The sequence below is a fragment of the Tachypleus tridentatus genome, chromosome 10 (genome assembly GCF_004210375.1).
Source record: "Tachypleus tridentatus isolate NWPU-2018 chromosome 10, ASM421037v1, whole genome shotgun sequence".
Taxonomy (NCBI): domain Eukaryota; kingdom Metazoa; phylum Arthropoda; class Merostomata; order Xiphosura; family Limulidae; genus Tachypleus; species Tachypleus tridentatus.
Window position 1 is genome coordinate 31,320,409 of NC_134834.1, and position 14,780 is coordinate 31,335,188.

The following is a 14,780-nucleotide window of genomic DNA, read 5'->3' on the forward strand; positions in this document are numbered from 1 at the left end:
AAAAAGCAAGTACGGATTACATGAGAGCCGGATTGTACACTTTTTGATCAAACATTTCATAAATGCTATAGGCCTACTTAAGCATTATAAATCTTCAATAATACAGTACTGCTACTCTCAAAAGCAACATGATTTGCTTCTAAAATACGTTATTAAAGTGTACATTTTGTTTATAGACAGTCAGGTTACAATGCACACAAAAATATTTGTATGAATCAGGTAAAAGAAAAACTGCAAACACAATAAACACAAACATTTCACCACTAATAAAATTAGATGCTCAAAGCAAGTTGTTAATTTTCGTCCTAATAGTTGTTTGATTTCTTAATAGCATATATATATATATATAAGGTAAAGTGTTGTTTTTTTTCGGTGTGGGGGTACATTTAGCGATTGTCGTAGTAAAGGTCACAAGTCATCCTCGAAAACATTCACATGGTCAGGTACTACTGGTAAATGACGTGTTTGCGCATGAGCGAATTAATGCAAATAGAAGTTTTTATTAGTTAATTTTAGTTGTTGTTGGTTTTTGTTGTTTTTTTTGCCTGGAAATATGTGTCTCACTTCTGGTTAACTCCAAAAGGTCGAATACAGCAAGTTTTCCAGTAAAACTGTTTTAACGTCATGTTTCATCATCTGATATTTACTTTCATGACCTAAATCGTTCATTTTTTTTATTGATTTTCAACATTATACATCAAACGTAATTCCAACATATATTAAACAACTTAAATAATGCGAGATTAATTTTTCACGGTAACTGTACAGAATCTGGTCCACAATACATTTTCAGTGAAATGTAAAACAAATATTTTCTGTTACCGACAAAATAATTTAATTTCAATCAATGTCGAATTTCACTCTATGTATTAATAAAAGCAGAATAAAAAAACTTAGTTTACGCTTTTAATATACGGTTTAGTTTTGGTTATCTTTGGCTAAATACTCAGTTTAGGATCAAACATCAGATCAGTAGATTTAATTTTCGCCACTAATTTCAGGACTATTGAGAAAAAAAGTTATTTTTACTTGCAATACTTTCTTGGCAAATGAGCTTGGGGTAAAGGTTTTAATTCTTAAAAAAAATGTTAATGGCAGATTGGTTTTGGGTAATTTCGGGTTGTGAATATCAGCGAACTTTAAATAAAAAAACTATCTGTAAATAACTTTGTTACATTCGTTTTCTCTGTTTTCATTTGCCCATTTTCTGATGTCAACATAAACTTCGTCTACGTATCGTATGTCATCATACGCAATTTCCTGAATCGTCAGATCTTGACGTCGTTTCTCAAGGATATCTTTCATAACTAACTTTCGATCGAAGGAAGCCAGCATCTTCATGTACTCGGTCGAGTCATGGCTCTCTCGGGATAATACACGATCTTTCGTTATTGAAGCTAAGAAAACAAATAAAAAAGTTTATTTTCTAAGCCACAGACTATCACGTTATCAGTAAAGCATCGACAGTTAAAATGCCTTTAACTGCTTCACGACACATGAATTTCATAAAATATATTCAATTGTTGTTTATATAAAACAGCTTTTGTCAGAGTCACCTTGTATGTCTAAAATGGTCCAAAATTATAAAACAATCTGATGCTGTATTTTATTTTTGCTGGGGTTAACATATTACTTTATAGCTCAAAAAGCCGCAGTTGTCTTTCATTTTGAAAGGAATAATTATAACACAGCTAATACAGTGTAATAATAATAATAACATTTAACATTATTAAATTTTAAAATAGAAAAAAAATCATTCAAATTCTGAATTTCCATAAAACTCAAGTAAACATAATTTAGGCAAGTGTATAGTTTAACTTTACATTTATTTTGGGGGTGATTTCACAGTTATATATTTTTTTTTAATTTCGCGCAAAGCTACACGAGGGCTATCTGCGCGTTACAGAAAATAACGACTTTTTTAAAGCTAATGTTTATTAAACCCAATTTTATTCTAGTATATATTTGCAATTTAAAAATATATAATTTTTAAAAACAAATTTAAGAATATTTCTTGCTGCCGTCCGTAATTTTGAACTTCCAACCACAGGGAAGGGATCAGCAGGCAGCAACCACTGCAATTCTGGCCCTGGCACGGCCAGGAGGTTAAGGCACTCGACTCTTAATCTGAAGGTCGCAGTTTCGAATCCCCGTCACACCAAACATGCTCGTCCCGTGGGGACCTTATAATGTGACGATCAATTTCACTAATCGTTGGTAAAAGAGTAGCCCAACAGTTGGTGGTGGGTAGTGATGACTAGCTGCCTTCCCTCTAGTCTTACACTGCTAATTTAGGGACGACTAGCCCAGATAGCCCTCGTGTAGCTTTGCTCGAAATTGAAAACAACTAAACAAAGCACTGCAATTCTTAGTTGTTTTATCTCCATTTAAATAAACTTATTTATATATTATACAGCCCCCCAGTGGCTCAGCGGTATGTCTGCGGACTTACAACGCTATAAACAAGGGTTCGATACCCGTGATGGACAGAGCACAGATAGCACATTGTGTAGCTTTGTGCTTCATTCAGAACAACAACAACAATATATTACACCAACTTTGAAAGGATGTTATAATGGATCGTTTACAACTTAGACTACACGCTACCTATGATTTGGTTTGTTGTCCTCTCCCTATTATTCCCTTGGAAACTTCAAATTTGTTCCTTCTGTTTCCAACTTAAAGAGTGGAACGTGACTCTCTCAAACAATTTATAACACAGTTGAAAATGCATTTTGTATCGCAATTCTTACCAGGTAGAACTTGTATATCTTTGTCTAGAATTTGTTTTCACAAGAGTTCTATATATTCCAGTTTGATATTATCTTGGGGCCTGGCACGGCCTAGCGCGTTAAGGCGTGCGCTTCGTAATCTGAGGGTCGCGGGTTCGCGCCCGAGTCGCGCCAAACATGCTCGCCCTCCCAGCTGTGGGGGCGTTATAATGTGACGGTCAATCCCACTATTCGTTGGTAAAAGAGTAGCCCAAGAGTTGGCGGTGGGTGGTGATGACTAGCTGCCTTCCCTCTAGTCTTACACTGCTAAATTAGGGACGGCTAGCACAGATAGCCCTCGAGTAGCTTTGTGCGAAATTCCAAAAACACACACACACTTGATAGTATCTTATTCCTATCGGCGATCATTCATTTCATTTTTTTAATAATAGTAGTTCTTTCGTTTGCATCCAGCATTTTCGTGTCTTGATGTGCAGTGGTATTGGCTACTATATAGGCAATGTGCCAACTGTACAGGACCTGACAATGGCTTCTGCAGTTCAAGAAGACATCCTACATCTCGGCTGATAAATTCATTGATGGACTTCCCAATGAACTTATGTTGCAGCAGGCAAGAATGAGGGAAATTGTCACTCTCATGAAAACCACGGACATTGTAATGTGTTTCAAAGTAGTCACTTCACCCCAGCTGTTGGAAAGAAGATTCACAACCAGTGATCTATATTATAAAGAAGTTTGGTGTAGCCATACAGGTCTAATTAGTGACCAGGTTCGCTCTTGGAGTACCTACTGCAGCAGGGTCTGTCCATGGAATATGTACTGCAGCGAGCCCCATCATTGAGGTGTGTGCGATTAAACAAGTACTTTCAAGTGCAAGAATTTCTCATGGGATATATGACACTGCCAGTGACTCTACCAGCACGTTGTTCAGGATAGTAAGAGTGAAAATCATCTTTGTTTGTGAATTAGTAGAGAACTGGCAAAGTAATTATCTGTACTCTGTAACTTAGCCCATCAACTCAAATATCAGCAACTTATCAAGATGCAACTAAGGCAAGAATATTGATAATAGATCAGCGGGTCTGAGATGACTAACAACTAGCAACAGAAGCTGTGGTAAATAATTTAGAAAACTAGTGGAGACAGAGTTTGACCTGGTCATCAGTTTCAGGAAATATAATAGACAGCATGCATCAACAATTTTAAAAGACTGGGTTGAGCTTGGTATGTATTAATAAGGGTATAAGGACAAGAGGATGAATTTCTCGTTAACACGTATAAGTCAAGAACCCTAATGGACCTTGCAGTCTTTCAAGCCCTCCGAGCGTGTGTGTCCAGCTCTATGATTAATGAACATGCTTTGCTTTGGCAAATTGAAATAGACTAGTTATTAGAGGAGAAGTGGATTTCTGCTTGATTCTAGAAGTTGTTATCCACAGAGCAAAAGTAATCATTTCCAATCTCACATATGGAATAAGCATCTTGAGGATGGATGTACTGTGAAGTTTGTCCATCAGTTCCTCTCATGCAATGGGTAAGTTGCTACAGGAAAGTCATCCAATGCCACCCATGCCGAGAAGAGTGAACTTCGTGAATTTACACATTTTCCCTATTAAATGCCAAAAAAGTTTTTTTTATTCCCTCTTTTATTGTTTTCATCTTTCGAAGCTCCACTCAAATAAGTGGTTGAGTCAAAAAACGCAAAATGAATATTTTTTCTTTATGTTCATTGGCCTTAAGATTTTGGCCAGCAGTGTATATAGCAAAAGGAATAATAACACCTTCATGTACACATATATGCACAAAGCCTAAAGCATCCATGCTCTATAATGACATTAGAGAAGACACATAGAAGTAAACCTTTGCTATCTAGAAAGCCAGTAACTTTAACTCTATTCAATAAGGAATGAATCCCCAGTTGTTGTTGTTTTGTGATTATGGTGATGTGATTATTTTTGTGATTTTGTGATTATCTATCCAGCTATATTCTAAAATGGTCGTAGGCATGGTGAGTGTAGTGAAAGTAACTAATACCAGCAATAATGCTAAGTTCGCATTCATTGTACTATGAACTAAAGATAAATATGAGGCTACTTCAATTTCCTGGATTATTTGTTAATAATTGCACTAACAAGCTCGACCAAACGTAGTAAAATCAAGTCAGTGACTTGTTGAGTGAATAGGTCAATATTTCTGTGGAGCCATTGGATAAAACAATGGTGACTCGTAACACATTCGATAAAACAACCACAGAGTGTTGATTTCTTTAGAACATAAGGGTGGTGTGAACACCAAAGTACAGTAGATGCTGCAGGATAGTCATACAGCTTTCAAAAAGTGCTTGTAGTAGCTTTCTCCAGTAGTGATTGTTGTAAAGGATCCTCAAGCATGACAATATTCTTTGCAGACTTCTGATGAGTGAATGTAGTAACTCATGTTCACGCCTTCTTTTTACTGCAAACATATATGTATTTGGATGCATTTAAAGGCTTTTGTTGGTTCATTGTCTGGGTAAACGATATTTTGCTGAAGTTGTTAGTAAGCTTTAAAATTCTGAAAAATATGAGAGTATTCTGGATAACAACACTGAAAGAATGTGTCTTTGTCATGGTTCATCACATAGACCCACACAGAAATATGGATGTGCTATCTCAACACATGGTGAGACCTTGTCCATTTATGGAAAGTCCTGACTCTGGCACCATGTGGAAATTAAGATCATGACTGTTTCAGCAATAGAAAAACTGCTAACCATGAATTCGTAGACCACTGAAAGATGGATGTTGAAGTTCATCATTCAGGATCGCTGAATAGGCAAACTGATCAAGTCAGAACGATCGGCACTAGGTGGTACAAACTTGAGGCACTTGTACAGGCAGTTAAACGTCAAGAAGGTGTGCTGTACCATTGCTATCAGTCCAAAAAAGCTTGCTGCTTCAACGGTACTGCTCGTAATAGACCCCACAGCTTTGTGGCAAAAAACATTCCAGTCTTTTGAAAACATGAGCTCACAGGAAATCAAGACGTAACCTACACTTTGGCTAACATTAATCGATGGTTTTCATGAAAATAAATAAGTCAGTATTTCCAGAAAAATCACTTAAACTATCCAGCTAAGTAGTGAGAAATCTAAGAACATACCACTTAGTAATCTCTTACGCTTTGTTGACCTTTGTAGAAAATATGCTAAATAATCAAAAACCAAATGAGCTTATCTCTTTCTGAGTGTGTGTTGGACTAGTCGTAATAGCACGAATTTTAACATTGGTAAATACACTTTTAATTCAAAAGTCTTGACTCGTCTGCATTTTACGAGTACTTGCTCATTTTGTGAAGCCTGAAATAAAAATTGGCTGAATTTTATAGCTCATAGATGACACTATCATTATTACTGGGTGTAGCTTTGGCAAATAAGACGTGCATTTGTGAAGTGATTCATGTTGTAGCTGAAGCCAAGTTGTTAGGAGTACTGAAATATTTGATGAAAATGGTACAAAAATGAAAATAGGACAAATATATGACAATAGTGTATATAAATAAAAATGCATACGTGGCATTATACACTTATGTAAAACATTACACAGTGTACATTTTATACGTTTTAAACAAATAAACAAACAATATAAGGGAATAATAACAAATATGAAAATAGGAAAGAAACAATAAGCCAGTAATGAGAGCATGAAGATAAAGGATTAGATTGTGGTGATAAAAATTGATGATATACGAGAACAGAGATGAATCATATAAAATGTATTATTGGAAAACAAAATGTCTGCAGGTTCATTAATACTGAAAAGTGTTTCAATTTAAACATATTTCAAATGTTGAATGTTTCATGGAAGGGATTAGGGTAACAAGGAGTCTCATGCTATGACAAAAGATAATTTTTGTTGATTAGCATAAAGCCGTATAACAGGTTATTTGTATTATGCCAACTGTGGGTATCGAAACCCAAATTTTAGCATAAAAACCCAAAGATCTCTCAGACAATGGGGAGGGGAGGAGAAAGATTTTAAAGAATTTTAATGAACACAAGTTTACCCGATGTTTCTCAAAAGTTAAATGCAAAGATATTTTAGTTTGATGAAATTGAACTATTAATGAGTGGGCGAAGTTGATGTCTTTATCATAACAAATATATGCACTTGGTGTACCCAGTGTTTGGACAGATGTTTAATAAACATACAGTTACACTTGATATTTTTTAGCATTGTTTCGTTACAATGTACAGTTTTGAAGCATGAAAATGAAGGTTTTAAGTGTAATAGGGAAAAGCATATGGTGTTACCCAAGGGGTAAAGTCCTGCAACTATTACTTTTGACTATTTGTCAATGATGAAAGTCCCTAAGAAACGATAATGAAAATGTTAGTAATGTCTAACGGTCAAAGGTTAGTAAACAATACACAAAGACCGCATAACAATGGCGAAAATTTTCGAAATCAACACAAAGCCTTCAATACATCACGACCGACCAAACGTATAAATTAAAATTAGTTAACGCATTGATAATTAGAGATAAAAACATTTTCAACATTTCTATTCGCGCTATCCTACTAGCAGTAATACTAATATGTAGGAAACAATAATTTATAATTTATAAGGAAGAGTTTTATTGATGGTGGAATATTCTACATATTTGTTCCTTATACTTATAAATTGGTTTTTGCCTACCTATTATTAGCCTAACTATTTCTTACTCAAGTAGTAGTCGTAGTCGTAATAAAATAATACTCTAATATAATCTCAAATAAAAATGAACGATGTAATTTTTGCAATGATAAAAATACTAACAATTGTTATATGGAAAAAAGCAAAACTTTTCGATTATTTTTATATCGCAAAAGTGGTTACTTTTATGAAAATATTATTATAAATCTAACGTTGCTGAAATAAACCCAAGATAAAGACTTACCTAGTCGTTTATGGTTCCGAACGCGTCTGATAAGAAACAGAATCACCATACAAAACAATAAGAATAGCCCTAACCCCAAGCCCAAAAGCGCTGTACTTGAGTCAGTGCTATTGGGTTGACCAGATAAATTTCGTATTGCTGATGGTGCTTGTAAGCCTTTCGAACTTTTCGTTTCCATATTGTGTAAAAAAACAAAACTCAACTAACTTAAAATATCTTGAAATTAAAACAGCAACTGAAACCTCAAGAAGTACGCCAATATTTTAGTTATGCTCGTATGACGTACACAAAGCAGGCTGTGAGCCGAACGAAGTCTGGTCCGATTAAAACCATTTCTTACACAAGCGACAAGGCACAATATCGTCCCAGATGTTCATTGCCTCAGGAGACAGAAAGGTCTTCACACGCTTGGGCAGCCATGAAACCCATGTAGTTGTGTAGGGAACTATAGTAGCCTGAAGGGGATGGGCGGAGAACGAAGGAACGCTGTATGAAAGTTTGTGATTTGGACTGATTTCTCAGTGTTGTCCCACATTACATCAGTACAGGCACAGAAATAAAGAAAGAAACAGACAATGTCTAAGGAGTTAAGTACGACTTTGAACAATAATTCTCTCTAGCTCAGTGCGCGACCCAGAATAAATAAAGTTGTTCATAATCTTGGTCGTTACTTCAAACCAGTAACAACATTTTTTGTAATAAAATATGGCGACGTTAAGAACTTTGTATTTTGAAGTTAAGTTTGAACGAACTTATTTTATCTCTTTCTAACCTAATCCAACAACTCCTCCATTTTTTATTTTTGGCATAAACAAAGAATTTTCTTTTGTAGGCAGTAAAGAACAGAGGACATTAGAAAGACAGACAGGGGCTTACTTAAGACAAATACTCTCCATTATCTTAAGGCAATCGCATCTTTGTATGTGTGTGTGTTGAGAAGACTACGAAGATTGTGGGTTCCCTCCAATAAACATAAGGTATAAACCACAGACAGAGCCTCTTTTATTCCTGTTCAGTTGGTTTTAGAAATATTTTTTATTATCTAAATCTAAACAGTAAATTACTGTATATTAACACTTAATAGCATTTCAAACTGATATTTTTTGTTATAAAGATTTACATTTTAACGCTGAAATACATGCACACACAATTTTTTTTTCTGAAAACTATCACAGCAAACAAGGCGTGGAACCTTTGCTTAGTTGTTAACAATTTTCTTGATAGAGAAAAAAAGGCACTTTGGAGACATAAGGGCAGGGGCTTGAGCTTATCAAGCCACTCACTCCCCTGTGCACACAACTGTATCTATACCACTCACTCAAGGTGATATGAAGTTGACAAAACATAAAGAGAGGGTTTGTTGTTTAGAACCTACACTTAAAGCTACGTAAGAGTTATCTGCGCATATCCGTTCCAGAATTTTAACTGAAATAAAGGAGAGTAAGGCAGATAAACAACAAAACCCAACATTAACTCGTGGGCTACTATTGTCTGACCTAAAAGCAGGATTTTAACATAACTTTTATAACGCACCCACGGCCCTATTAGTGCTGCGCTTTATTTGCAGCAACTGGAATCGAATTGTAAATGGTAGGATTCATAGTCCGGACATGCTACTTACGAGACCATACTCTGCTCTATTAAAAATGTGAGTTTTCGCTTTCTTCTTAGTTAGTTTTTATGTTTAGAGTATGTTCGAATATTCGCTGGTACTGTCTGTTTATAAAAAATAATGAATTCATTTAGTACATGCTATTATATTATTAAACAAAAACTTCATATCCCCCCCTCTCAAGACACACACACATTGCAACAAGGTTTCCTTTCAAGGTTAAGTTGAATTTGTCAGGAAGGTTCCAGGAAAGGTTGTACTAGTGTAGCCTCTAATACTCAGCTATGTCTTTTATTACTTCAGAATTTCGCCTGAATACTCGCAATACAATCTACCGGGTTCATGAAAACTTATCTGTACACAAACATTTTCCACCATATTCCTCCTCTCTTAAAGAAAAAAGGAACTTCCCCGAACCTGTCTAAGGACGCCGGTTTTCACTTGTATAATACCATTTTTGCATCTTGTGAGGTTGGAATTGAACCAGAAACCTTTCGAGCCAGAAGATTATCTGGTAATGGAGTTAAATAATATTATTAATATGATATTTTTAATACTTGCTGAACTCACTACACACATGTTATTGTTGTCTTTTTGGAATGTGAGTGTGTTTTCAATGCTTTATTTAGTAGTTTTAACATGCTGAAACAAAACCGAGACAGTTAGAATGTCACATTTTACCTTTATCATCCTGAAGTCTGTTTTTGGGTCTAATTGTTAAATTGATCTATACGTATAAAGTTCGGGTAGAAGGTAAGCTGCAGTTTGATTTATTTTACTAGACCGCAGCTTCATTATAATTTGAGTTTAGGTGTTCTACTGTGAATTGTGTAGTACAGTTAAACAATTTTACTTCTAGCTTTTGGATACAAAGGCAAAGATCGATTATAACGAAAGTTTTTAGAGAACAAGTACAAAAAAAGTGAAGTATATTCTGAGGTCTGGGGGAAATAACAACAACAAAAACAATATAATGAGAAGTTTTGAATGAAAGAATATAATAATGAAACTTGAGAATCGAGGACAATAAATACAGAATATAATAGCGAATCTTGAGGAACGATTTTTTTTGTTTTTTGAATTTCGCACAAAGCAACTCGAGGGTTATCTGTGCTAGCCGTCCCTAATTTAGCAGTGTAAGACTAGAGGAAAAGCAGCGAGTCATCACCACCCACCGCCAACTCTTGGGCTACTCTTTTACCAACGAATAGTGGGATTGGTCGTCACATTATAACGCCCCCACGACTGGGAGGTCAAGCATGTTTGGTGCGACCGGGATCTTGAGGAACGAAAGCAATAAATAGAGTATATAATAGCGAATATTGAGAAACGAGGGCAATAAATAGAGTATATAATAGCGAATATTGAGGAACGAGGGCAATAAATAGAGTATATAATAATGAATATTGAGAAACGAAGGCAAAAAATAGAGTATATAATAGCGAATATTGAGAAACGAAAGCAATAAATATAAAATATAATAACGAATCTTGAGAAACGAGGGCAATAAATACAGAACATAATAAAGAATCTTGAGGAATGAAGACAATACATAGAGAATATAAAGAACAATTTTAAAGGTAAAAGGTATGTTGGTTAAATATGGTAGAAGATTTCAAGTAACAAGGACAAAAAACATTGATGTAATTGTAACAGAAATAGTCGTATGTTGGTCGAATACAGTAAAGATTTCAAAGGACAAAGACAGAAACTTGATGTGAGTGTAACAAAAATAGTTATGTATTGGTTACGTATAAAACCTTTATCAGCATAATATAAAGTAGATTACCATTCTTGTTCGTTTTTTGTATCGGTGATCACTTAATAGTTTTCCCAGATAAGTTTTAAAAAATCTGCTTTACTACCATGTTTCAGTTGCTTCAATATTTATTTCCACACTTCAGAAAGAACAATAGGGATACATACATACAAACATTCATACATATGTGTGTGTATGTTACACATTAATACATGAACCTTCTGTAGAATCAACAAGCTTTTTGAATTAAATATTTCGTTTTTAAGTAGGTAATTTCGCACAGTAAACATTCTGATTTAGATACTCAAGTCTTCATTTTAAGGACATTCATGTGGGATGCGTCATATGTAAGTATTAATTATAGTTACTTTACGACTATTTACACATCCTTTTGTGTTGCAACATTGAAGCATAGCAAAAATAACTCGATCAATGCTTTAAAGTTCAAAATGAACTATGTAAGCATAGAAAAACAAATATTAAATCTACAAACACAAAAAATAAAATAAAGTGATACAAAATACACTTTTATTTCTATTTTTTGTAACTGAAATAAACTGGATTGTTCAAAATGACAAAATATAAACAAGAATACTATATATCCAAACATAGGTTGGAAGGTATCTCATGAACTTATTTACTATATATTAAAGTTAGGTGTCAATCCTGTCAGAATTTGTAAATTAATGTGTATAACAAAGTAAACAAGGTTAGGTGCTTATATGGAAATACTTACGATTTTGGTATTAATCTTACAAAATGATTATGGTTTTCATATTAAACATGATAAATATTTACGGTTTTGATATTAAATGTGGAAAAGGATAATAGTTTCGACGTTAATCCTTGAAAATGTTTACCCATGGATATTCAGTATAATTTTAGTAAAATAAACGTGTGTTAATGTTACGCTATTGTACAAAGTGTTAATATCTTGTTCTCACGACTGTCTTTTTTTTTTTAAGTTTCTTTCTGATTTACCAAATAGAACATCCTGGTGGCTCAAGCAATAACTTTGATGATTCTTTGTGTTTAAAAGCAAATGAACAAGTTTGCAAAACAGAACATTATATTGTGATATAAGCGCCCTAGTGGAAAGCTATAGCTGCCGTCTTCACAAACAAAACTGTTGTAAACTGAATATTTTTCTGAGTTTATTAGAACGGGTCCCAGAGTTCAGAAGTGTTCTTGGGAATAATTTTTACACTGTTGATCGCGCTCAGTCTGAAATTCTTGGTATCATTTCGTTATTATTCATAGCATTTAACATGTTAAAAATACTTATGGCAAATGTTAATAAAACCGTTTGAGCCAATGCAATCAAACTTGAGATAAATGTAATGCTATCTATTAAGTAAAAATATGTAGATATGAAAATTGGAAATACTTAATACACAAAACCCAACAAATCTTGAGCTAGAAGGATACATAAAATCTAACAAGCGCTGTGATAAGAGGGGGGATGGTAAAATAAGTCATCCCCTACACAGAGGGCCTTGTTTTTTTAACGTAGAATAATGATGCATATCCCATAAATATGCAAAGTTAATGGCCTGGGGGTGAGTGCGACTATGTCGTAGTGTGCACAGCCTCAGTATGTGTTCTACTCCAATTCACTTTCATCACACTATTACTTGTGAGACTGAAATTCTTATGTCTAAACCATATAGGAGGAAGTATTCATATTCTCACACAGACCTAACACATATGTGAGCTTAGGTAGGTATCAAGATTCTTACACACACACTTACCTAACACATATGTGAGTTTATGCAGTCTAGACTTATTTGATCTTACAATGTTCTGTACAGCTTGTCAACACAGAATTACAATGAAAGTTAGAGACAATAACAACGTTTCTTGGTTTGATTAATAGCCATCTTTTATTATTTGGACCGTTTACTATCGATAGAGACCATATAGCACATTATCTATAATAATAAAAGTGTGTGTGTGTTAGTCATAGTTCCAAGGGAAAAGAATATAGACACCTGAAATCTTGCACCTGTATAAAGTGGATCCTTAGGGTGTACATCTGGGTATTATTATGTATCTTACTTATGTGTGTGAAAATCTTGTTAATGAGGCAAACTAGCGATAATCCATGTAGAAAACAAGTGTTTTGTGACAATACAAAATTCTCTGTGGACCCTAAGAATGTACACCTAGATACTATTACTTATCTTATGTATGTGCGTACGCGTAGACGCATTGATTTTAATGAAGCAAGCTAGCGAAATAACACGTATAAAATTGCTTTTAATTTTCTGAGAAATAAAAATGTTTAAAATATTTTTGACTGCTCTTCTATGCTAAAATTGGTTCATAATACACAGACACTGACATAGCTTTCTAGAGTGTATCAACCTAATAACCCGAGCAGAGCCAGGTTCTTTGGCTAGTATTAAATAACTATATTTTTGCCTGGTACAATTTTGTATACATATATAAATAAAAAATTAAGAAATTAAAATTGATGAGATCATTTATTTTCTGGGTAAAATATTTTGTATACCAGAGCAGTAGTTAGTGAGATTAACCACACATCAATTATATTTTCGTTTACTTTTTACTGTGATTCATTAAGAGCTTTGTCACCAACAAAGTCATTAACTCCCAAGCAATTTGGTGATAATTAGCTTAGAAAAAAAATATTTGAAAAGCTAGTGGTGTTCATATGGGCTCTTCTGGCAATCCTAGGGTTTCATGACATGAAAATGTAAATGCGTGTCTAAACATCTTGAGTGACATATTATAAATCGCAGTTGAAAACTTCTTTTAGTTTGTGAGGTCAGTTTTATTTTTAGCTGTGGCATAACGTCTCGTATAATGGCTCTGAGTTTTTAAGCATAAACTTTTAGCTCATAGCTTCGTTAACTCTCGACTGATTTTAGATTTAATTACAATTTTGGACTCGGGGAGTCAAGTCTTTTCGATTGATCTATTTGAGCACGTCCAGAGTTTCACAGATCAATTTACTTTAATTCTGCCTAAAAAAAAAATTCATCTTGAGAGCAGACTGGTAGGGATCCTTATGAGTAATAAAATCGAGTCAGATATAACAGTGCGCCTCGCGCTTTATATTGCTGGTGCACAAAAATATAGCTAATACAAAAAGGGGTGAATGTCTCATAGAATCATTTGCACGCCTAAAAGAATTTCAAGACTCACTATATTGAATATTTCCTGTTGTTTCTCATGTGTATATAAATAAATAAAGCGGGAGAGTATGAAAAATTACTATACAGAAATAATTTCGTACAAAAATACACTGGTATCAACCTCACAATTATAAGTAGCGAAAGCTCCAGAGGTTTGATACTTATATGTGTGAACAGCATTTTTATATAAACATTTCAGTCTCTGACGATGTTTGATACTGTGTAAAGGACGTGCATGTACAAAAATATTTTAGCCCACTAGTTTTGTATACTTGTAAAAGAAGTCAAGGTAGTCAAGTGGGTCAATGAGTATGGTTTGACTTGTATTCTCAAGACGGCTGATATGGGTATTATGGGTATTAGTACTTTAATTAAAATAAAGTATAGAATAACGTTTCGACCTTCTGAGGGGTCTCTTGCTGGTACAGTAGTAAGTCTACAGATTTACAACGTTAAAATCAGGGGTTCGATTCCCCTCGGTGGACTCAGAAAATAGCCTTATGTGGCTTTATTATAAGAAAACATACATATCTTCTCAGGTCATCTTCAAGTTAACAAAGTGCTACATTTTTACTTTAACTGAGTTTCTCGTCATCACG

General features: G+C 34.4%; 1 protein-coding gene across 1 annotated transcript; it reads right to left on the bottom strand.

Annotated features, from left to right (window-relative positions):
• Positions 1-678: 678 nt before the first annotated feature.
• On the bottom strand, positions 679-8,080 carry LOC143228994 (uncharacterized). The gene is made up of 2 exons (XM_076460591.1): positions 7,650-8,080; positions 679-1,397 (listed from the first exon to the last, which is right to left on the bottom strand). The coding sequence occupies exons 1-2, from the start codon at positions 7,825-7,827 to the stop codon at positions 1,153-1,155; spliced, it is 423 nt and encodes a 140-aa protein (XP_076316706.1). The 5' UTR covers positions 7,828-8,080; the 3' UTR covers positions 679-1,152.
• Between the last annotated feature and the right edge of the window lie 6,700 nt (positions 8,081-14,780).